This window comes from Hypanus sabinus, chromosome 1, assembly GCF_030144855.1.
Source record: "Hypanus sabinus isolate sHypSab1 chromosome 1, sHypSab1.hap1, whole genome shotgun sequence".
NCBI classification, from domain to species: domain Eukaryota; kingdom Metazoa; phylum Chordata; class Chondrichthyes; order Myliobatiformes; family Dasyatidae; genus Hypanus; species Hypanus sabinus.
Genome location: NC_082706.1, coordinates 100,780,363 through 100,805,838, shown reverse-complemented (window position 1 = coordinate 100,805,838; position 25,476 = coordinate 100,780,363). Strand labels below are relative to the sequence as shown.

Below are 25,476 nucleotides of genomic sequence, written 5' to 3'. Positions count from 1 at the left end.
CTGGTACAGTACACCGTAAAAATGAAACAGCGTTCCTCCATGACCCTGGTGCTACACAAAACAACATAAAACTACACTAGACTATGTGAGACAACACAAGGCTACACTAGACTATGTAAAACAACATAAAAACTGCATTGGATTACAGACCTGCACGGATCTACATGAAGTGCACGAAACAGTGCAGGGCAGTACAATAATTTATAAACAAGACAATAGGCACAGTAGGGGACCAATTACAGTATAATGATAAATGATGTAGATGTCAGTCTAGCTTCTTGGTGGAAGAAACTGTTGCACAGTCTGGTTGTGAGCCCGAATACTTTGGTACCTTTTGCCAGATGGCAGGAGGGAGAAGAGTTTGTGTGAGGGGTGTGTGGGGTCTTTTACAATACCGTTAGCTTTGTGGGTGCAGTGTGTGGTGTAAATGTCTTTAATGGCGGGAAGAGAGACCCTGATGACCTTCTCAGCTGACCTCGCTATCTGCTGCAGGGTCTTGCAATCTGAGGTGGTGCAGTTCCTGAACCAGGCAGTGATGTAGCTGCTCAGGATGCTCTCAATACATCCTCTGTAGAATGTGGTGAGGATGAGGGCTGGAAGATAGACTTTTCTCAGCCTTCACAGAAAGTAGAGATGCTGCTGGGCTTACTTGGCTATGGAGCTGGTGTTGAGGGACCAGTTGAGATTCTCTGCCAGATGAACACCAAGAAATTTGGTGCTCTTAATGATCTCAATGGAGGAGCTGTTGATGTTCAGCGGAGAGTGGTCGCTCCGTGCTCTCCTGAAGTCAACAACCATCTCTTTTGTTTTGTTCACATTCAGAGACAAGTTGTTGGCTCTGCACCAGTCTGCTAGCCACTGCACCTCTTTTCTGTATCATTCTTGCTGATGAGACCCATCTTGGTCGTGTCATCAGCAAACTTGCTGATGTGGTTCGAGCTGTGTATTGCTGCGCAGTCATGGGTCAGCAGAGTGAACAGCAGTGGACTGAGCACACAGCCCTGGGGGGCCCCCATGTTCAGTGTGATAGTGTTGGAGATGCTGCTCCCGATCCAGACTGACTGAGGTCTCCCAGTCAGGAAGTCTAGGATCCAGTTGCAGAGGGAGGTGTTCAGGCCTAGCAGTTTCAGCTTTCCAGTCAGGCTCTGAGGAATGATTGTGTTGAATGCTGAACTGAAGTCTGTGAGCAGCATTCGAACGTACGTGTCTTTTTTTGTCCATGTGGGTGAGGGCCAGGTGGAGGGTGGTGACGATGGCATCGTCTGTTGAATGGTTGGGACGATACGTGAACTGCAGGGGGTCCAGTGAGGGTGGGCAGCAGGGTCAGCACTGCAGCTGACTCGTGTTGCTTCATACCGCCAAATCATATCATTTCCTCGCGGCCTGCTAGCACACGCTTTGCGGCCCGGTACTGGTCCGTGGCCCGGTGGTTGGAGACCACTGATCTAGGCCATATAGTTCTTCTCACTACTACCATGGGCAGGATGCTCTGAAGCCTTAGCGTTCCTGAACTACTATCACCACCACTCTGAATTGATTTTACAACCTACAGACTCGTGTTCTCAGTATTACTTTTATTCACACAATTTGCCTTTTTCATTTTGGTTGTTTATCAGTCTTCATAAAACTCATACCACACATACTTGAGGAACTAGAATTTAAATGGTGCCTTTAAAGAAATAAAACTTCCCCAGACACTGTACATCTGACGTGCAATCACTTAACAAGTCTATCTGGCCAATACCTTGGGGAAAAATAATTCACTGTGAAAGGCAAGAGTGATAGAGATGTAGAGTTGTTCAGGGAGAGGATATCAGAGCATGACATCTTGATACTGAGGGTATGCCTGCTATGATGGTGTGATTGAATTTGAAATTCATAAATGGGCAGAATTGTAAGAGCATAGAAATTGAGGATGTGAAGGGTGGGAGAGTTGTAAAGTTGTGAAGTAACTTGTTACTCAGCTAAATTTATGATTTGATTAACTATTTTTTGGTTGTCCTCTGTGCCTATATGTCAGGTTTTGGCCTGAAATGTCAACTGTACTTTTTTCCCTAGATACTGCCTGGCCTGCTGAATTCCTCCAGTAATTTGTGTGTGTGTTGCTCAGATTTCCAGCATCTGCAGATTTTCTCCTCTTTATCATTAAAGAGTACTCCATTTTCACATGGCACTTGCAGCTCAGAAACAGGGCAGTCACCTTAGTTTCCCTCTGACAGTGTTCAACCCTGCTCTTTCACAATTACTATACCTTTTTACTTCTGCATTGATTCAGATTAACCTTGCATGCAATTCTTCTATTCAAAAATTGGGAATAAGTTCCACATTTCATCACTTGGGTAAAGAATATCCTCCTGAGTTTCCAATTGGATTAATGGGAAACTTGTGTGATCTTTTCAACAATGAAGACATACCTGTGCAATCACACCGACAACAGTTTAAGTATTTCTATTAGGCATCCTTCAACTTTCTCTTTTACGGAGGGAGGAGCCTGACAGTTATAAATTTGTGGTTTGGTAAACTAAATTGGTTTGTTACTGGGAAATTGGTTTATTATTGTCACATGTACTGAGTGAGGTACAGTAAAAAAAATTTTGTTTTGCATCCCATCCATACAGATCATTTCATTACAACAGTGTACTGTGGTAGTGCAAAGGAAATCAATAACAGAATACAGAATGACGTGTTGCACTGGCAGAGAAAGTGCAGTACAGGTCAACGATAAGGTTCAGGGACATAACGCAATAAATTGTGATATCAATAGTGTATCTGCTCCATCATGGGTATGAGCCTCCGTAGTATCCAAGATGTCTTCAAAGAGTGCTGCCTTAGGATGCCCACTACCAAGGACATGCCCTCTTTACACTGTGACCATCAGGAAGGAGGTGCTTAAAGCCACATACTCAGCGATTCAGGAACAGCTCCTTCCCCTCTGCCATTTGACTTCTGAATGGACGTTGAACCCATGAACACGACCTCACTACTTTTTGATTTCTGTTTTTTGCATTACTTATTTTAAGTTAACAATTTAATAGACATGCATAAACTTAACTCGGGTTTTTTGGTTCTCTAGACATTGTACTGCTGCTGTAAAAGTTAACAAATTTCACAACATATGCTGGTGATTTTAAACCAGATTCTGATTTTATTGCACAAGGTTACCATTCAGTAAGTAGTATAATAACAACAGGATAAGCTGGCCGGTGGTGTAGTGGCATCTGCACTGGACTTTTGAGGCGAGTGGTTCCAGGTTCAAATCTGGTTGGCTCCTTGCACGCTTTCCACCTGTGCTGGGCTGAGTGTCAGCTAGCTCCTCAGCCTCTTAAAACAAACAAGAATGCTACAGAAATGGCAAAGTTGCTGCCCAATGCACCACAAGGTGTGGAAAAGAACAACAAGCTGTCCTTGAACATGGTAGTATATGCTTTCAGTCTTATAACTGTTGCCCATCGGGGGCGGGGGAGAAGAGCAAAGGTCTGGGGTGGGTGGGGTCTTTGATTATGCTGGCTGCTTTACTGGGACGGTGAGAAGTGCCGGTGGAGTCCTGGGAAGGGAGGCTGGTTTCTGAGATGCGATGAGCTGTGTCCTCTATTCTCTGCAGTTTGGTGATTGGATTGTTCCCGGGAATCTTTTACTATTTTACTATTTAGTAAAACGGTAAAGGAATAGTTTACTATTCTTTTTATAAGATGGAGGCCAGCATTTTGTGCATTATTTAGTGTTGGGCACTGATGATTCTGCACATGTTATGCAGAAGGTTATCCTTAGATTTGGTGCCAGTGGTTCAGGATAATTGCTAGCACTGCTATGTACTGGCAAAGAAAGCATATGGCATGCTTGCCTTCATTGCAAAGGGCATAGAGTATTAGAGTTAGGAAGTCATATCGTAGCTACTTAAACCTGTGGTTGGACTGCAGCTGGGGTCTTGCATGAAGTTCTGGTTTCCCCATTACAGGATGGATGTGGAAGCTTTGGAAAGGGTGCAGAGGAAGTTACCCAGGATGCCACCTGGATTAGACGGTATGAGTTTTAAGGAGAGGTTGGGAAAGTTTAGATTGTTTTCTCTGGAGTGTCAGAGGCTGAGCAGAGATCTGATGGAATATTATATAATTGAGAGGCATAAATAGGGCAGATAGCCACAATCATTTTACTCTTTTCAATGGTGGATACAAGAAGGCATATCTTGAAGGTTTTTAGAAAAGTACATGAATATGCGGGGAATGGAGGGATATAGATCATGTGCAGGTGGACGGATTAGCTTAATTCTACACTGCATTTGTCACAAATGTGGGCTGAAGGGTCTGTAATGGTGCAGTGCTGTTCTATGTTCTGTGGAGTAAAAAGCCACTGTCAGGATATGTAGCACCCAGCTGCTATTGGATGCCTTCAGGAACCCTCAGAGAACATCTTTGCAGGAGCTCATTTGCAGAGGATCTGAATACAAAGCCCCTGCAGGATTTTGGTCCAGTACCCCATCTTTCAATGTACGAAGTAATCTATGAATGCCTGTACCTCAGTACACCAGCCTGGCAGGCAGCCATTATGCGTATTTCATGCTAATTCCCCAGGGGTGCTCTTAGATTCCATAACAAATCTCCATCTGCAGTTTGCACACTTCGTGGCTTCCTTCAGGGCTAATTAAATCAACAATGTAACATTAAATGAAGGGTTACATTAGGAAGATAGGATAGGAGAGGGCCATTCAGCTCTCTGATCCTGTACTGCCACTTGATCTAGTGGTCAGTCTTTATCCCATCTGCCTTGCCTTTTATCTGTAATAGCCTTGCCTAACAACAAATTTATAGCTTTCCGTTGCTTCCCTTCCTCTTCATTATTTTGTACTCAGCGAGTTTTACTCTAAGACACTCAGTTTTAAGGAATCATCAATTATATTTTCCACTGACTTAGCAATTTGCAATATAAATACTAATATGCCAAAGGACACATAACTTAATCTCTGTCTCACCAACTGTGGTTCAGAGCACACATCTCTCCTATGAGTTAAAACACTTAGTTAATTCATTACTGAGTATTTGCTGCATATTAGATCAATGTATTATGTATTTTATAAGTAATATTTAGTTCATTTCCAAGGAAGGACTGAGCAGTTATGTATAATTTTGACTGATGGCATTGCTTGGCAGATCAGTTGGAGCAATTCCTTGAAACTTTGTTGGGTTCAGTAAGGAACATCTGTTGAGTTCTTGGTTATAAAATAAGCTAATAGCATCGAGTCTCTTCAGGAAAACCTTCTGTTCTACAGTGTTAACTGAAGCATGTTCACCAGGATAATCCACGTTTGTCCTTTTGCTGACAGTCAACATTGGCGCACCTCAGGGATGTGTTTAGCCCACTGCTCTACTTTCTTTACATCCACGATTGTGTGGCTAGGCACAGATCTAACACCATTTATAAATTTGCCCATGACAGAACTATTGTTGGCAGAATTTCAAATGGTGATGAAGAGGCATACAGTTGTGAAATAGATTAGCTGGTTGAGTGGTATCACAACTGACACCTTACGCTCAATGTCAGTAAGACCAAGGAATTGATTATGGACTTCAGGAAGGGGAATACAGGGGAATATACACCAGTGGATCAGGAGTGAAAAGGGTGAGCAGTTTCAAGTTCTCGGGTGGTAATGTCACTGACAATTTATCCTGGACTGAACATGTATTGATGCGATGCATGGATGCAGGTACAAAGATGGCACAACAGTGGCTATAGTTCATTAGAAATTTGAGAAGAATTGGTATGTGACCGAAGACACTTGTAAATTTCTACAGATGCGCCATGCAGAGCATTATAACTGGTTGTATTACTGTCTGGTATAAATGGGAAAAGCTGCGGAAGTTTGTAAACTCTGCCACCTCTATCATAGGCTCCAGCTTGTCCAGTATCCAGGACACTTTTAAAAGGCAATGCCTCAGAAAGGCAGCATCCATCATTAAGGACATGCTTATACATACATACATACATACATATATATATATATACATACACACTTATTGTAATTATTAGTTTTTATTATTATGTATTGCAATGTACTGCAATGCTGAAAAACAACAGATTTCACAACATACACCTGTGATATTAAACCTGATTCTTTTGGTTATGGTGTTAGCTGTAGTTTGGTTACATTCTCAGCACTGATTCAGCAGGTTGTGGGTTAAGGCAGTCTAGAGAAGCGAGCACCAGAAAATAGCCTGAGATTTCAGTGTAGGGCTGAAAGTGACATGTTCAAGATGACTGGCAAAAGAACCTGAGGTAAGGTAGAACTTATGGAACATAAAACAATACAGCACAGGGACTTGCACTTGCTCTGTGATATCTGTGCTGAACTCGATGCCAAATTTAACTAACCCCTTCTGTTTGCACATGATCTATATCACTCTATTGCCTGCTCATTCCGAAAACCTCTTGACTGCTACTACCATATCTTCTACTACCATTCTCCCTGGAAGGCTGTAACAGGCACCCAGTCAAATAAATCCTTGCCTTCAGTTCTTTAAATTTTCCCCTCTAACCTTAAATGTATTTGATATTTCTACCCTTGGAAGACTATTCTATTTAATCAATCTATGCCTTTCATAATTTTATGAATTTCTATCAGGTCTTGTGATACGGGGAGATGTTGTATTACAGACCTGGAACCCTCCACTTTCAAAAGATAGCAGGAGCAGATTTATTAGGAATGTTAAGTTGGATAAGCTCTTGAAGGAAATGTATTTGAAGGAATCATGAAAGAGACAGTTGTAAAAGGACTGCTTGAAGCTGGCCCAGGGCTGAACGGTGGGAATCAAGTCCCAATCCAGAGGTTTGAGCACGTACATTTTGGCTGGTGTGTTGGTGCAATACTGAGTGAGGTAGAAATGTCAGTTTTCAGATTGAACGATAGAATGAGATCCAGACTGCACTCCTTGGATAAATGTGAAAGAATGTAAATGTGAATGAATGATAAATGTAAAGTCTTACTTTGAAAAAAGTGCGGGGGAGCTCTCCAAAATCTGTCCTTTAATCCCATTATTTTAAAGAATAAAGTTATCTGATCATTATCACTGCAGGAACTTACTATGCATAAATTGGCTGTCACACTTTCTGCATTAGTACAGTAATTAACGTAGTTTTAAAAGTACTATTTTGTTCAAAAAAAAACCTTCAGGATATCCTGTGGTTGAGAAAGGTACATTCAGAATGGAAACATTTCTCTCTCTTTTTGCCATTGCAAGGAGCAGAATGGCTTCTTTCTGTGTGGTAAAATAGACTGTATGGACAATGGTCTGTATGGTGGGCAGTGCACACCAGTGTGTCCAATTATCTTCCATTCTTTTTGAGGAAAAGCAGAGCTGCCTCATATTCCCTGTTTGTTTTCTAAAGTCTTTTCATACCAGGAGATTCTATTTTTCTTTCCCTTGTTTGAAAGTGAAGAATAGGGGACATTTTGTCAAATGTTGACTGAGTGCTAACTGCATCTTAGTCTATACCATCTTGATCTACAAAATGGTATTTCTTATCAAACCATGAGTTAACCACACTTTTAAGAGCTTTGAAGTGGTAGCAACGAGCTGTTTTGTTGTAACTTTGTCTGGGTTCATTCCTTCCATCAGTGTCTGACTGTGAGGTGGAGTAAGTGGAGTGAAGACCTTGGTGGTTTTCCTCTTTGCCAAATTGCACTGCAGTTATTTCCAGTAGCAGAATGGAGATCATGACCACACTGTAAGTGTCCTCATGACCTCCATTCTGCTGACCACTTTCAGTTAATTAGCATTTCTTGTGTCTTGAACCTTGTACTTGTAGCTAAACCATGGTGAGATTGTGCTCAATCAGAGAATGATTGAAAGGAATAGTGTAGATGTATTTAAATTGAGGTTAGTTAAGTTCTTCTTTGCCTTGTCTGGCCAGCTTGTGATTCCCAGTCAACTGATGTGGTTGTCACTTATCAGTTGAGCACTATTGGGCTTGGGCAATCTTTTATCATTTGGGTGAATAAATAACACTTGGACTGCTGAGCTCGAGTTGAAGTAGGGAAAACCCAGTAATGCTGTTTTCCTGGCTTTTCCCCCGCAGTACTCTGAATTAATCTCATGCCTCTCTAGTTCCCTGTTTGAAGGCATTGATTGACTCTTTTGTTAAATCACAGAATTATTACATACTCATACAGTGTGGAAAAATAGGCTCTTCACCAGACATCAAAAACTATCTTTGCTCATCTTGTTCTTGGTGCAGATGAGACGGACTAAATATCCTCCTCTCCTGAGTCATTCCACAATCGAAGCACGGACCTCTTGAGAATTAAGTCACTTGCTGGTCAGAAATGTGTTAATACTGAATTTTAAGAGCAAACACGAGGAAATCTGCAGATGCTGGAAATTCAAACAACACACACAAAATGCTGGTGGAACACAGCAGGCCAGGCAGCATCTACAGGGAGAAGTGCTATTGAAATTTCGGGCTGAGACCCTTCGTCAGGACTAACTGAAAGGAAAGATACTAAGAGATTTGAAAGTAGGAGGGGGAGGGGGAAATGCGAAATGATAGGAGAAGACTGGAGGGGGTGGGATGAAGCTAACAGCTGGAAAGGTGATTGGCAAAAGTGATACAGACCTGGAGAAGGGAAAGGATCATGGGATGGGAGGCTTAGGGAGAAAGAAAGGGGGAGGGGAGCACTATAGGGAGATGGAGAACAGGCAGAGTGATGGGCAGAGAGAGAGGGGAAAAAAACAAACAACTAAATATGTCAGGGATGGGGTAAGAAGGGGAGGAGGGGCATTAGTGGAAATTAGAGATGTCAACGTTCATGCCATCAGGTTGGAGGCTACCCAGCCGGTATATAAGGTGTTGTTCCTTCAACCTGAGTGTGGCTTCATCCTGACAGTAGAGGCCATGGATAGACATATCAGAATGGGAATGGGACGTCCACTTCTCTTTCAGTTAGTCCTGATGAAGGGCCTCGTCCCGAAATGTCGACAGCGCTTCTCCCTATAGATGCTGCCTGGCCTGCTGTGTTCCACCAGCATTTTGTGTGTGTTGTTTTAATACAGAATTTTCATGCTTTTCAATATAGGTGCTAATGAAACAAGCGTTGCAATGGCCAATGGATTTGATATTGGGACCTGGTGATTGTGGAGGTGACATTTTTTTAAAAATACTGAATTAGGTTTAGTGTACCTTTGTGGGTTTCCTCTCTTATGTATTGTTCAGACAACATCACAACATTCATGTAATAATTATGCTTTTTTTATTTATATAGATGTAACCTTTACATATGATTGATGCCCGCTATCTCCGTCCATCCAACTTGCTTTGTTTGATGAATCCATTCATTAAATAATATAATGTAAGCTGCTTCTGATATTTCCAAATTGTTAAAACCTTGTCAAATTGAAAGATGAATACTAATCATAGCATCCATTAATTTTTAACCTTTATCTGTAGGAAGAAGACTTCTGTTGTGTGAAGCTTGATGTGGATATGATGTGATTTAATCATAGCAATGTTATGATAATATTTCCCCACATTCTTTCCTTACCACACATGTGTACACAAATGCAATGCTCAGTTCACCGTGACAGTCATGAGAATCTCTGTTCTTTTAAGAGGTACTAGAGAGATCATTACTGCTTTATGTGTTCTGGAAAGATTCCCTGTTTTGATGTTCTAGGAGGTCCATAAGGAAATGCTGCCATCTGGCACATTGTAGGTTGCAGGAGTACATGCTGAGAGATGCAATGAAGCTTTGTGCAGCCAATGCAAAGGCTCTGAAAAGGACCACAACACTGTCCACAGAGCCTTCCACTACAGCTGATGGAGACCCCAGGGGTTACATGAGTGGCAGCAGATCTCTGGCTTTAAAAAAAAAGTATTGAATATTCTGACCACGTAACAAAAATTATACATATTATAAAAGAATAAACATATTTTGTTTTTGAAATGTAAAAAGCAATGTTCTAGGAGACTTTATTAGTGACAGGACTTCGAGCATTGTGAACATATACAGTGAGAGTGTCACATAAGAACCCATTTCCCATTTAACTTGGCATGCTGATTTTGGTGTGGGGCCCTTTTATCTTCCAAGCATTCAGAATTGACTTTGAAATGGTAGTAAAGATGTAAGGATGGGGTGGCAGAATTTCTTTTTGTAAAAGCAGATTTAAGTCTTTGAATTGAACAGAAGAAATAGAGGTAGAAGTTGGCCATTAGGCCTGCTTGACCTTACTCTGACATTCAGTAAGATCATGGCCGATCTGTGGACTCGACTCCACCTGCGTGTCTTTCCCCATTACCCTTATGTAAAAATATATCTAACTATATCTTAAATGTATTTAGTGAGGTAGCCTATGCTGCTTTGGCATGAGAATTGCACAGATTCACTACTCTCTGGGAAAAGCAGTTTCTCCTCATCTGTCCTAAATCTATTTTCTTGAATCGTAAATGTATGTCCCTTAGTTCTAGTGTCAATTACCAATGGAAATAACAATCCTGACTCTATTATCTATTACTTTCATTAATGTATGTTTCTATAAGATCCTCTCATTCTTCTGAATTCCAACAAGTGTAGTCCCAGGCGACTCAGTCCCTCCTCATAGGTTAACAACCCATATCTGGAATCAATCTGGTGAACCTCCTCTGCACTGACTCCAAAGCCAGTATATCTTTCCTCAGATAAAGAGACCAGAACTGCATGCAGTACTCCAGGTACAGCCTCACCAATACCTTGTACAATTGCAGCATAGCTTCCCTGCTCTTAAATTTGTCCCTCTTGTAAGGTGAACATCCTGGTAGCCTTCTTGAGAATTGGGTGCCTGTTTTCCCTAAGGTCCTACATAACCAGTAAGCAGAAGTAACTAATGGCAATTTTACCAAGAACAAGGCTTTCAGTTTTGTCTATTAGTTATGTTTATCGGAAAAGTAATTAAGTGTAGTTTCAATCTTTAGTCCAATTTATCTAAAACATGTTGAGTGTTCCAAGTAACTGCACAATCCTCTGGAATTGGATCATAAACTGAAGAGATTCTGCTGATGCTGGACTTCCAAGGCAACACATACTAAATGCTGAACCAAGCAGCATCTATGGAGAGGAATAGACAGTCAATGTTTCAGGGTAAGACCCTCATCAGGACTGGAAAGGAAGGAGCCAGAAGCCGGGATAAGAATGTGGGGGGAGGGGAAGGGGTACAAGCTGGCATGTGATAGGTGAAAAATCAGGTGGGTCGGTAGAGGAGGGGAGATAAAATAGGGATCATGGAAGTGATAGGTAGAAGACTTAAAAGCTGAAGAAGCAGGGATCTGATAGGAGAGGAAAATGGACTATGGAAGAATGGGAAGGAGGGGGAGACTCCGAGGGAGGTGATGGGCAGGTGAGGAGAAGCGAAGGGGTAAGAGGGGAGCCAGAATTTGGAATGGAAAAGAGGAAGGAGAACAGTGGAGAAATTATTGTAAGTCAGAGAGATCAAAGTGCATACCATCAGGCAGAGGCTACCCAAACGAAATATGAGATGTTGCTCCTCTAACCTGAGGGTGACCTCATTGAGTGGAGGCCATGGACTAACCTGTTTACATGCACTGTGCACAATATGCACTTTGAAATATATTTTATTAACTTATCATTGGTAATGTTTTCTGTGCTGTGTGATGTATGTTTTGTGGGTGCACTGTGGTCTGAAGGAATTTTGTTTGGTTGTATATATGTATAGTCAATTGACAATAAAATGACCTTGAACTTGGCATGCTAGAATGTGAAAGGGAAGTCAAATTGAAATGGGTGGCCACCAGAAAATCATGCCTTTTGTGGCAACGGAGCAAAGGTGCTGGATGAAATGGTCTCCTGATCAATGGTCTCATCGATGTAGAGGAGGCTGCACCAGGAATACCGGATACAATAGATAACCCTGACAGACACTCAGGTGAAGTGCTGCCTCACCTGAAAGGGCTGTTTGGGGCCTTAAATGGTGGTGAGGGAGGAGGTGTGGGGGCACTCATTCCTCCCCACTGATTTCCCTCCCGACACTTATCCCTGTAAGTGGGACAAATGCTACACCTGCTGCACTGGTTGTATTTGAAATTAATTACTGACAGATCCTTTGATTCAGCTATAGGAACACATACAATGTTCTTACCTGCAATGTTTGAAGACATAGTCCTAAATGCCAGCTGTTTTAACCACTGGGCTCACTATCACTACATTTATCATATTGGGCTGCTTTTCTAAGAAAATAGTATAGCTCTGTCCATTTTGGAAACAAAATGGTTCCTGCATCATTCCTCACAAACTACCCTGGTTTTAAGTGTGACCAGAAATTTCCAGTCTCTGCTTGTGTGAATGTGTGAAATTCCTCTGCTAACTTTCCACACTTAACTTTTCACAGCTGTTAACTCTTGCCAATGAGAAGCTTCTTGAATACAAACCATGACTATCTGAAATGTTTAATGTTGACTTGAATGACCTAATTTACTCAACTCACATATTCCGTCTGGTGTTTTTGTAGAATATTTATCATCTCTTGCTAAAGGAGAGGCTGATGCCACACTGTCTATTAATTGCATAGGTGCTTTATACAGGGCATCTTCACAGCAAAGCACTTGGGATAACTTGTATAAATATTGTATTATATAGGTAGCCATGGAGTATCCTGCTCTCTTCAGTTGGATTCCTTTTTTGAATCTTTTGACAACCCATAATTTTTTACTTCAGAATTTAACAATTATATACTTTGCAATAATTACACACTATTGCACTATAAATGAAGACACTCATGAGCAAAAAGATACACAGTGGAGCCCATTTATTGTCATTTTCTACTATGGTGCATTAGTATTTTTCTTTTGATCACACATCCACTATTAAAAATATGGTGCAGTGATTTAAAGCTAGTTTTCTGTGAGAGGAACAACAACATAATGCCAACTGTTATTTTTGTGCCTCAGAAATGAATTTACCCCATTTATAAAACAATCATTTCATCTTAATTTCTATTTTCTTTGTTGGTTAATGTAGTTTGCATGTTGTATAATTCTTCTGCTATGCATACTTTTATAATTACATCACACTTTGTTTTCTTTCTGTTACATTTAAGGTTGAAAGGAATGGAGCGAGTTCTATTCTACTGGTGTTCCTTGCCAACACCATGATCTGACCTGATGGATTTAAATGAAGGATCCAAAGATTCTGGAGCATCCTTTCATCAGCTGCCAGCCAAGAGCAAAGAACAAAGGGAGCGAATGGATGTTGAAGATCCACAAACTGAGGCAAATGGAAACTACGAGCAAGGAGTAACCACTGAACCACAAGATACCAAGGACTCAGGTGGTAGTGGCGATCTGCTGATAAAGGCAGGCTCCGATGCTCGTAAAAGGAAAATCAGGTTGGAGGACGGCGAGCGGATGTATACTGATCACCCTCCAGCCAAAAGATTGAAAACTGTCACTTTTGAAGAATCTCAGGGTAGCAGAAACACTATGGTTTCAGAGGCTGTACCTCTGCCATCTGACTTACAGCCACCTCTGACGCATACAGGAGAGGAGCAAAATGAAGCAAAGGGAACTGCTGAAGGCTGCCAAAATCAAGCCAGAAAGATCATAGCTGGAGTAGCTCTAACATGCCCTTCTTGCAACTTTCTGGTGAAAAATAAAATTGCACTGAAAATTCACACCAAGCAATGTCACTTCAATGACAACAATCTCGTCTGTGATATCTGTAATGTTACAAGCCCATCAGAGGAGAGTCACAGAAAGCACCTTTCTTCTGTTCTCCATAAAAAGCGAACAAAAAGCACAAGGGAAAGTACAGGCACAAAGGAGGGATTTAACTGTCGGCTTTGTGGCCAGTTAATGCCTTCACGTTACGACTTAGACAAGCACATTAAAGAGAATCATTCCAAAAGGTCAAAAACCCATGTTTGCCCTCATTGCAAATTCAAAGCAGCAAGTGGAGCATCTTTGCAGGTGCATCTCAAACGCAAACATGTGCAAAAAGAAAGTTTAGGTTGTGATCTCTGTGGCTTCCGGTGTTATGATGAAAACCTGCTGAAAGCCCACTGCCGTGGGAAGACTCACCTCCGCCGTAAGAATCTCGCTGCACGAGGTGGATACATACATTTGCTCTCCAAAAAGAGGCTTCCTGTTGAATCTAGTGCCAAAGGCAAAGCAGAGAGAGCAAAATGCATCAGCAATGATGGCCCAAGTTTGCGCAAAAAAAACAAAAATTTGGGGAGAGCAAAGAATAAGGGTACTGCCCAAAAGAATAATAGAAGTGCAAAGTGTGTAGAGAGTCCAGATAGTGATCACTGTGAAGAAGCTCCATCGAGTAAGGCAGACGACGGAGTACAGCTTGCTGATGGTCATGTCAGAAAAACATCTCCCCAAAAAATTTCAAGAAGAGTAAAAGAACCATCTGATTTGCTTCAAGAATCGGTTGGCAAACAAAGATTAAAGTGCTCTGATGAAGGTCATATCAGCAGCTTGAGACCACAGAGCACGCGCTGCATAGACAAGGTTGAACGCAATCAGCAGATGAAAAATAAGGGTCAGTTTTCTCAAGAAGAGGTGGGGAAACAGAGGGCTTCTCGAAACCTAAGAGAAAGCCTTTTGAAGATGGATAATAGACGAGGTAGAGGGCGTCCTCCTGGCAGGAGGAATGTTATTCCTGACATCCAGCGTGGTCAAGCAAAACTTGCTGGAAAGAAGAATCAACGTTTAAAATCAAAACACAAAATTGCCAGAGCAACAGATCAACTTGACAGCAATCCTGAGAATCAAGGTGGAGTTGGTGATGCAGACACATCAACTGGGACTGAGGCAAGCTTAGAAAATGAGAAGTCTTCCAAAAAAAGTTGCCCAAGTCGAAGTGAAAAAGCTGAAGCAGCCACACCAGTAGCTCTTCAGGAGCCAACCCTAGTTAAGAACAGTAATGGGAACATGTCTCAGGTTCAAAACCTTGTGACCCCATCTACCATCCAAGCAGATAACAAAACTCCCAACCCTGAGAATCCTGAATCGAAGCTAAGCCCAGCCGATCGCAAAGCCCTCCGCACTTGCTCTTACTGTGACCATGTGTTTCAGAACAGGAAGGGGTTGGAGGTTCACATAAAGAGACGCCACACAAAAGAAATGGACTTCCACTGTCAGCCATGTGGCTACGCTTGTGTCACTAAGGGTGATTTTGAAAAACATTGTCAAAGCAACAGGCATCAGTTGAACTTCTCCCAAATCGACTGTCGACTCTGTGCATTTGTAACCTTAAATGAAGGGGCTTTGAAAGAGCACATGAGCCAAGAGCACAAAATAGCCTTTTACTGCTCTGCGTGCAGGGTACACTTTGCATCAGAAGAGGATCTAGTGGACCATGAGGGCTCAGAGCAGCACAAAAGTCTTGTGCTTGCCCAGCAAAAAGATAAGATGTTGGAGCAAATTGAAAACCAGCAGCCAAGGAAAGTGAATCCAAGTAAGACCACTTCAGATGGTAATAGAGATCCTACCATCCCAAAATGTGGCCTTTCGTTTAAAGATCCTCAGAAGCCTTCCATAGCAAGAGTGGTTGCAGGGAACATTTTGAGACGTTCAACACACAGCAAGCTTCAATTACAATGCAAGAGCTGCTTTTACAAAGCTCGATCAGCAACGGTACTTTTGAAACACATAAGACTCAGGCATGCACAGGAGTATCGATTTCTTTGTAAAGTATGTAGCCTGTACACAATTAGCAGGGAAGCTATGGAAAAGCATGTTAAACGGAGTAGACACATTGAGAATGCTAAGAAAAGAAACCTAGGGCCATCACTGGAGGAATGTGTGGAGGAGGTGTCCATTGGGGTTCATGATGTACAAAATACTATAAAGACCACTGGGGCTTTGGGGAATGTTAATAGTGAAATAGACAAAGGCTTTGTTCAGGTCCTTGAACCATCAAAATCCAAACAGGTATTTGTTGTAACCTGGGAAATATCAGAAGGTGATGCAACCAGCGTGGAAAATGTTGAAAAAGGTAATGACCATGCATCAGCAGAAGGCATCAAAAAAGGACGGCCTAAAGGGAACATTTCTCGAACATGTCCCCATTGCGGTTTATTGGCTTCCAGTGTGACAAACCTGAATATTCACATAAGGCGGAAACACAGTCATCAGTACAGCTACTTTTGCAAGGCATGTAACTACTACACTGTCACCAAAGGAGACATGGACCGTCACTGCAACACAAAGAAACACAAGAGTCGTGCTGATGTCTCCAAACCTGTAGAGATCTGTAGGAAAGCCACTATGTCGAACAATAAAGACAATCCTCAAATTGTTGGGACTGATCCCCCTGCATTTCCTGCAGCTGACTGTGTTGAGCAGAGCAGCAGTGCTGCAGATCTGGCGATACATGAAGTAAAGGAGCAGTCTGGAGTCACTGAGGACTGCACTCAGGTAAATCTCGAGAGTGATCTTCCAGTACAAAATAAAGAGCAAGTAGATGAACAAAAAGGAACAGAGGCAATCCTTGAGGTAGAGCCAAATCATATGGGGCAGGATGGCAGTTCATCCAGCACAAAACGACTCAAAGGGACCCCCACCACTACTTGTATATATTGTGGCTTTGTTGCTTATTCCCAGGCTACCCTGGAGTTGCACATCAAGCGTAAACACACAAAAGATTTTGACTACTATTGCATGGCATGTGATTACTATGCTGTCACTAGACGTGAAATGATGAGGCATGCTTTTACGGAAAAGCATAAACTTAAAAGTCAATCCTACCTGAAATTAAATCAGGGTAAAGGGCAGTCTGCGGTGCGTGCATCGATAACAGTAACCAGCGCACCAAAGGGTGGGAGTCAGAAGGAAGAGACAGATTACCCACTTCAAGAGATAAGCAATGAAGGGGAAAAAGCTTCGGAACTTCCTCAAGAGGCTACACAGGAGTCTGCTTTACATACTGAACCTAAGAGAGTGCCAGAAAGCAATGAGATAACTAATGATTGCAAAGAGACAACAGCTGTGCTTGAGTCAACAGGACCACAAGAAAAATCCTTCCAAAATGAAGTAGTGAATCAAGGAGAGCTAATTGAGACAGTACCTGCAGTGCATAATTCGGAGAATTTTTCTGAAGTTGAACCCAGAGTAGTAAATGAAAAAAATGCCTGCCCAGGTGCCGAGAGTTCCTCTGTAGATTTGAATTCTGTATCAGGGAAGTCAGGGGAACTGGAGGGCACCAAAGATCAGGTTGGTGATATACCTACAGAAGGTGATTCAAATCAGTGTATGGACATTGTCATGATGCCGAACACCAGTGTGGCAAGCAATGATGCTGAGGCTCCTCAGGTAAGAGAGGTGGATAATCTTCAAGAAGTTGTCCTTGGAGCCGAGAGGCCGAAATATAATAAACCAATGAAAGAGACCATGAATTTGGATAGAAGACCTAATGAGTTGGTTAATTCAGATAGAAACATTTTGAATTGCAGTGGTTTGGCAGAATATGCAAACGTGCAAATGGGACCTTCAGCCCTTCCAGGAGGCAGTGAAGGTAACACAATGGAGCAGCCTGCGAGGAATTCAGATCACCTTCAACCTAATCGTGTGCAGCAAGTTGAGAGCAGCTGTGAAGATATTGCAACAAATTCTAGTTCAGAGGTACCTGGGCAAAGTGAGGGTGAACGTGAGCAGGTTATTGAGTGTGAGGAAGCTCAAGATACAGGTGATGCACCCTTGAAGGAGAAGGCCAAAGATGTGAAAAATGCAAATGACGTGAGGCAAGATCCGGAGGGTAATACAGTAGAAGCAGCTGAGAGTTCTAGTGAGGACCTCAGAAAGTTGGAGTTCCAGGGTAAGGGACTGCAAAAATATTTTGAGTTTGATTCCTCCATTGTGAGATTGAAGAACAAGTCTGGCACTGAAAAATCTGAGTGTGCTGAAAATAGTGAAGATAGCCAGGGAGCAGATGGGATCTCACCCAGCGAGTGGGCTGTAGCAGTTTATAAGACAGATCCTTCACAGGCTGCAAGGAAGAGGAAGGCAAAAGGGGCCTTGCTGCAGGACCCGAAACGGATTCGCTGTGAAGACTGTGGGTTCCTGGCTGATGGTGTCAATGGGTTGAATGTCCACATTGCTATGAAGCATCCTTCTGCTGAAAAGCACTTCCACTGCTTGCTGTGTGGGAAGTCATTCTATACTGTGAGCAACCTGCACCAGCACTTGGCCAGTGTGGGTCACCAGAGGATGGAACAGGAGAGCATAGAAGAGTTGCCAGAGGGTGGTGCCACCTTCAAATGTGTCAAGTGCAGCACACCTTTCGAATCGGAGCAGGATCTTTTTGTTCACATTAAGCAGAAACACGAGGAAATGCTGAGGGAAGTAAATAAGTACATCGTGGAAGACACTGAGCAGATAAATTATGAGCGGCAGGAAAACCGAGGGAATGTCTGCAAGTATTGTGGGAAGGTGTGCAAGAGCAGCAATTCCTTGGCATTTCTTGCTCACATCCGTACGCATACTGGTATGTATGTCCATACAAGCATAAGTTACTTTGTCTCACAGCCCCTCCTGTCCTACTTCAAGTATAGTTCTTGCTGATTCCTGAAAATCAATTGTAACAATATGAACCTTTTGGGAAAGATGATGTATGCAAAAAGTTGGACAATTGTAGACAAGGGAAAGTAAATTCTGGTTCACGGGCAGCTTTCCAACTGTGATATAAGATGTATTGTGTGACATGAGATGTATTGTGTGACATGACTTTAAGAAACTACTTAACCTTGAAATATAAGATCACGATATAACCGTCTCCCTCACAACACTCATTTCATAAATTGATCATTACTTTAGCAGTCTTAGAGGCCTGGGATTAAGTGTTCATATTATTTGATGCTTATTGATAAGTCCACTCAAGTGGTGAGCATGTTGCAAGTCTTTATGCAATTGTCCAGTTAAGGCACGTTACCTATAACTGATGTGTCTATTACCTGAATTCCGTTGTAATTATAGTCCATAAGTCTTGTAAATGTGCTAAAGCTCACTAAAAGCATACCAAATCTGAAAGAGAGTCAAAGATGCATTGTGTTCTAAGCCAATAATTTAAAATAATCAATGCATGCTTCTGAGCACTTAATTTCCCTTGTGTTTTGATAGCTAATCATTCTTTATCCATTAAGATTTGTTCTATAATTTAAAATGTAAAATATGTTTTCAGTGACTACACTTAAGTTCAGGGTATGTTCACCAGGTTAAGTATTGCTGGATACAGTTCTGTTTGATGATGTATGCTAATTCTATTCACGATCCAGTTAATGTGATAGCTAAAGTAATGTGACTACCACAAATGACACTGTGACCTTTATGCCGCAAAATTGCAGCATTGGTAACAGTGCCCTGCACCAATCAGAACAATATTGGATTTTGCTGTTGTTTAGAGCTTTGCTAAGATGAGGAAAGAACAGAGCTAAAGGAGGCTGATGAATAATATGGTTTCCACTTTAATAGATGTAAATAATATTAACTTGTGCTAATGCAAATCATCAGATTATCAGTCAGAATTAGTGAGCCTTGTTAAATGCCATTTACGCTTCAGTATTCACTTGAGGTATGTACTTTGCAAGGAATGCTTTTTTTTTAACTTGGATATTTCTCTGTTCAGTTATGGTGCAGTTTACAGAATAAACTATATTTGATAATGTTAATTATTGTGTATTAGTTCCATAACTATAAGTGAGAATTCTTCCAGCATTCGTAAGTTGTATGAACCCACTTTGCTTTATACTGATTATCTACACGAACAGAACCACAAAGAAAGCATTAAGAAAATTCTATTTGTAATTTATTCATTGTGGTTTTTGGGAGGCTATCTCACTGTGGTGGTTAATTTTTAATTTTTTTTTTACTTTGCTGAACGAATCATGAGAAGACATAGGCCCAGAAGTAGCAATGGGTCCATGATACTTTATAGGATTCTCTTGCCCAAGGGACTGGAGTAGCATTAGGAAAATTGGCTATCTTGGTGTTAGAAAGGTGGTGGGTTTCAGTTTCTTCCTTAAGGTATCCATAGTGGCAATCAATAGGCTCTAAGCAGCCCAAAGGCTGCAAGTCCATCATTCGTGGATGCAAGCTTAGTGGATCTGCTAGTCTTTTCCTTACAATTTCCTGAAGTTTCTGGGGTGGATCTATCTGTGCGGGGAAGTGATATGATGCTACTCTTACTATTAGCACTGATATCCTAGAAAGGACAGATTGTGAGAGACAGTGATCCTGTGGATAGGGGGAAAATAAATGAGCACACAAAATTTGAACATTCACAGAGTACTAAACAGGTTTTTGGAGTACCTGGAATTACACATAGAAGTTTTGCATCAGAAGTTTTGTTTCAGTCCTCCAGAAGAAGTTGTGAGATGGTGACATCTCTAACTTCATTTTCCAAGATTTGTTGTCAGTATTTGGCAAGGAACGCAGTACTTTTTAAGGGGTGTCTCATCCTTTCTGTTGTGTAGAGATAACTTTCGATATACTTTCCACCCTATCTCCTGTATATATAAATAAAGGAAAAAAAAGCTATTCCCTTTTCTCAGTTTCTTCGCCTTGGCCTCATCTGTTCCTAAGATGAGGTTTTCCCCTCCAGGACATCAGTGATGTCCTCTTCCTTTAAAGAATGGGGTTTCCCTCCCTCTATTACTGATGCTGCCTGTACCCACATCTCCTACATCTGTGCTCATTCCATATTCCCGCCGCCATAACAGTGATAAAGTCCCTCTTGTCCTTGCCGACTATCCCATGAGCTCTGCATCCAGCACATCCTCCTCCACAACTTCTGCCATCTCCAAAGGGATCCTACCACTAAGCATGTCTTTACCTCCCCCTCCCCCTGCGTTCTGAAGAGATCAATCCCTCCGCGATTCCCTTGTCCATTCGTCCCTCCCCACTAATCTCCCTCCAGGCACTTATCTCTGCAAGTGGCCTAAGAGCTGCACCTGCCCAAACACCACCTCCCTCACCTCAATTCAGGGCCCCAAGCCAGTCCTTCCAGGTGAGGCAACATTTCACCTGCGAAGCTGCAGGGGTTGTCTTTTGTGTCCAGTGCTCCCATTGTGGCCTCCTCTGCATGGGTGAGACCCATTGTAAATTGGGGGAACCGCTTTGCCGAGCACCATCTGCCACAATTGTGACTTCCTGGTGGCCAAGCATTTTAATTCTGATTCTCGTTCTGATGTGTCGATCCGTGGCCTCCTTGTGCAAAGCTGAGGCCACCCTAAGGACCATTGGCAAGCATGATAAAATAATAATAGTAGCCCGCTCACTAAGGTGCATTTCACTTAAACAAATTACACAACATCTGTTCAATTCTCATCAGAAGCCCATGGCCTAGTTCTCAGTTGCTTCATTTCCAAGGGAGTGTGCTACTTGTACAGGACCTATAAATGTAGAGCTGTATTTACAGCTGGGGTCATTATTGTGTCCATTTCCATACAGACATCTTGTGCCATGGTGAGGCCACCTTTAGGGTGGTGGAGCAACAACTTGTATTCCAACTGGTGAGCCTCCAACTTGATGGCATGGATATTGATTTCACCTTCCGGTGAACAAACTCCCCCTTTACCCCCCCATTCCCCTCTCTGACCTTTCACTTCTGACCTGCCTGTTACTTCCCCTGTGGCCCCCTCCTCCTTCCCTTTCTCCTATTGTCCACTCTCCTCTCCTATCAGATTTTTTTTCTTTATTCTCCTGCCTTGACCTTCCACCTCCCCCCCCCCCCCCCCCCCAATGCTGGCTTCACCTACCTCCTTCCAGGTAGCTTCTCCCCCACCCACCTTTTTACTTAGGCATTTTGCCCCTTCATTTCCGGTACTGAAGAATGGTTTCAGCCTGAAATGTTGAATGTCTACTCTTTTCCGTAGATACTACCTGACCTGCTGAGTTTCTCCAGCATTTTGTGTGTTATGCTTTAAATTTCCAGCATCTGCAGATTTTCTCGTGTTTGTAACTTTCATGACCTTATTTTTCTCTGTTTTAAAAAAAATATTGTAATGCACAATGTGTGGTTAGAGGAGAAGATGTAATGGAGAATTGTTTTTGGATTGTAAGCTCGGGGATTTCAATGGATGTGCTGCCACTGAAGAATAGGTTAGTAGTGGATGAAAATTTAAACCTGATAAATGGACACCAGTGATGGGATTAAAAATGGAGATGATCAGGAGGCCAGAACTGGCATAATACGCAGATCTGAGAGTTGCAGAGCTGAAGGAAGAGAGGAGAGAGGGGTTTGAAAAGAAGGCCAGGAATTTTAAAATCAGTCTTGCCAGAATAAGCAGAAAAGACACATTGCGTGAGTGAGTCTTAATATGGGTTAGAAAATGTTTGTGTTTTTTTATTCCAGTGTATAAATGTAGTGAGGTATTAGATAAATATATTTAAATGAATTAATTTAGGTGATTCAGTCCTAACCTCTTGTAAGTTAAGTAGTTGTTTTAAAAAAAAATCAGCTAATTTGGTCAATGTATGCCTCCTGTACTGGTGATATCATGTTCAGCATACTGGCCTTGGTAAAACTGACCTCAAAGCTGTTGGAAAGCTGCCCAAAAATAGGAAGACACTAGGAAATTGAGTTATTGCTTCTCTATCTGCAAAATACTGCCTTTTCTTCCAATGATCTAGAGCTCGTCTTTTTCTGCCCTCTTTGATTTGTATTTTGGCAGATTAATGACTTTATTTGCTGAGGAAATACGACTGCTGTCCAAAAGAGTATTTGCAGTCATCAGCGGTATATGTACGCTTTGAATAGACAGAATCCTGGCTTTCTTTCTATGTGACGATTATTCTTTCAGCTGCTCCTAGGAAGCACACTGGGCTTTTATAAGTTGTTATTTGAGATTTGGCCTATTACAGGGGTGTAATCTACAAATTTGTAGGTGGAGTTAGAGCATTTTGCACTCATCTGACAGCACAAAGAGCACATGGAAGAAGTGATTCAAAGTTCAAATTAAATTAATTATCAAAGTAATATATGTCTCCATGTACAACCTTGAGTTTAATTTTCTTGTGGGCATTCACAGTAAATACAAGAAATCCAAAAGAATCAATGAACTAGGATCAGTGAAAGACCACTCTAAGCCAATGTGCAAATACAAAAAGGAAATAAATAAAGAATAATAATAAATATTGAAAGCATGAGATGAAGAATCCTTGAAATCGAGTCTATGGGTTGTTGGAACATTCAGTGATGGGGCAAGTAAATTGGGTGAAATTATCCCGTTTGGTTTAAGAGCCTGATGGTTGAAGGGTAATAACTGTTCCTGAACCTGGAAGTGTGGGTCCTGAGGCTCCTGTACCACCTTTCTGATGGCAGCAACGAGAAGAGAGCAGAGCATGGCCTGCTTGATGATGGACAGGAGTTCAGGGGCTGATGTTGTTGCAACTTTGTTAGCTTTTGTGTGGGGGAAGGGGGATTTGGGTATCGATGTTCTTGTGCTTTTTGTTGTGCAGGGGCATGGGTTTGGGGGCTGATGCTCTTGTTGCGCTTCATCCTCGGGAAGGGGGATTTGGCAAGGTTTATGATAGTTTTGCTGTTTTTCTTTGAACTTGCTCCCATGATTTTTCTTTGTTTCGTGGCTATCTGGAGAAGAAGAACCTCTGTGTTGCATATTTCCTACACACTTTGATGATATTTGAACCTTTGACAAACTTCTTTAGATCTGTGCTAGAGAGTACAGTAAATTGACTGGTTGCATCAAAGTTTTAGATGACATGCCAGATCTTCACAAACTTCTAAAAAAAAAGTTCAAAGTAATTTTATTATCAAAGTACATACATAGTATGTCACTACATTCAAGCCTGAGATTAGTTTTCTTGCAGGCAAGGTCAGCAAGTCCAAGAATCATAATAGAATCAATGAAAGACTGCACAGATTCTCTTGTTCTTGGATTTACTGAGTTATACCCATAGGAAAACAGAGGTGCTGCAGTGCTTCCATTGTAATGGGACTTGCATGCTGGACCCAAGATAGATCCTTTGCAAAGATAACACTGAGGAATTTAAACATGCTGACCCTCCCCACCTCTGAACCCCCAAAGAGGACTGGCTTATGGACTTCCCTTTTCCTCCTCGTGAAATCAATATTCAGCTTCTTTTTCTTGCTGACATTGAGTGAGAGGTTTTTACTGTGACACCACTCAGCCAGATGTTTAATCTCCCTCCTATATGCTGATTCATCACCACATTTGATACAGTCACAACTGCAAAGTGAATAGAGGAGGGGGCTAAGCGCACAGCCATGTGGTGCACCTGCACTGATGGTGATTGTGAAGGTGATGTTGCTGATCCAAACGGAGCTACAACTGGATGACCTACAGCTCATATGAGAGAAAGAGGAGGCTATAGGTGGGAGCTGCAGGTAGACAGTCACACCTGAGGAGCAGGAGGCAAGTAGATGGGTGACTGTCAGGAGAGGGAAAAGGGGGAATAAAAAGCTGACGGCTCTGCAGGTGAAGAAGTGTGCTCTGTGACCACTTGTGTTCCATTTTCCATCCACAGCCCTAACATGCACTGGTAGGTTAATTTAATGCCATAATTTACCTGTAATGTGGGAGGATGAGGTGGGAGCATTGAGTTGATCAGCATGTGGGAGAGAATAATTACTGAGAAATGAGAAGGGGGAAATGAGACTGACGGAACTGTTCTGAATGTTGACACATACTTGATGTACTGATTGGCCTCTTATAATAAGAAATTCTAAGAGAAATAGGTATAAGAAATTGATTGGAGTATGATAAAGTACCAGGTGCATTTTAGGGGTTAAACTACAGCCAGAATGAGGCAGGGAGAAGTAGAGTACTGAACAGGATGAACAAGCAATGGCACTAAAATCATGGTGCTTTGAATTTAGGAGCCAGTCGCTCAAGGCAAGTCGATAAATTTGAAATGACAGGCGACCCGTTGATTTTGAGCCAGCTCGAGAACTGTTAAGAAAGTCGAACAAAATATGCAAATGGCCAGAATAATGGCAGACAAAACTTAATCAGGCCAAATGTTAAGTGCCACATATAAGAATTAAAAATGGATAACACAAATGTTCTGAGTGCAGTTGTAGTAATTAAAGATGAAATTGAAAGAGATCTAGGTTATTAGACAATGCTCAGTATGAAGAGTAACAGTGAACATTATTTGTGTAGTTCAAAATCATGCAAGCAAAAAATATGGAATGAAGGTTAGAGGATGTTTTCTAAAAATTGTTTATTCTTTTGGTCAAACTACACTTTAACTGCCATGTCAGCTACTGCTCTCTGACACAGGCACTCAATTCAGTTCAGGAAAAGTTGCAAGGCTCATGTCTTATGTCAGAGGTTGGAGCTAATGAAAGCTCAGAGAAACATGACTTCTGAGTGATGATCTTAAAACGAAAGTGTGATAGTAAAAAGTAGGAGCACACTAAATAAGGGATCCTGCTGCAAACATAAATGGAGGAGAGGAAGGGGAAACAGCTGCAAACTAATAAAAGGCAAATTCAGGATGGAAATTTGAAATTCT

The 25,476-nt window shown here is 41.9% G+C and overlaps 1 protein-coding gene across 2 annotated transcripts in view; it reads left to right on the top strand.

Annotated features, from left to right (window-relative positions):
* LOC132395800 (zinc finger protein 407-like) overlaps positions 1 to 25,476 on the top strand; it is a 469,731-nt gene that overhangs the window by 31,846 nt on the left and 412,409 nt on the right. Inside the window, exons 1-2 of one of the 2 annotated variants that reach the window (XM_059972868.1) lie at positions 9,251 to 9,337; positions 13,074 to 18,466. In XM_059972868.1, coding sequence (XP_059828851.1) covers positions 13,138 to 18,466 — 5,329 coding nt within the window. In that variant the 5' untranslated portion in view covers positions 9,251 to 9,337; positions 13,074 to 13,137. Of the gene's footprint in view, positions 1 to 9,250; positions 9,338 to 13,073; positions 18,467 to 25,476 lie in introns of those variants that run through there. The other variant, XM_059972857.1, reaches the window with a different exon arrangement.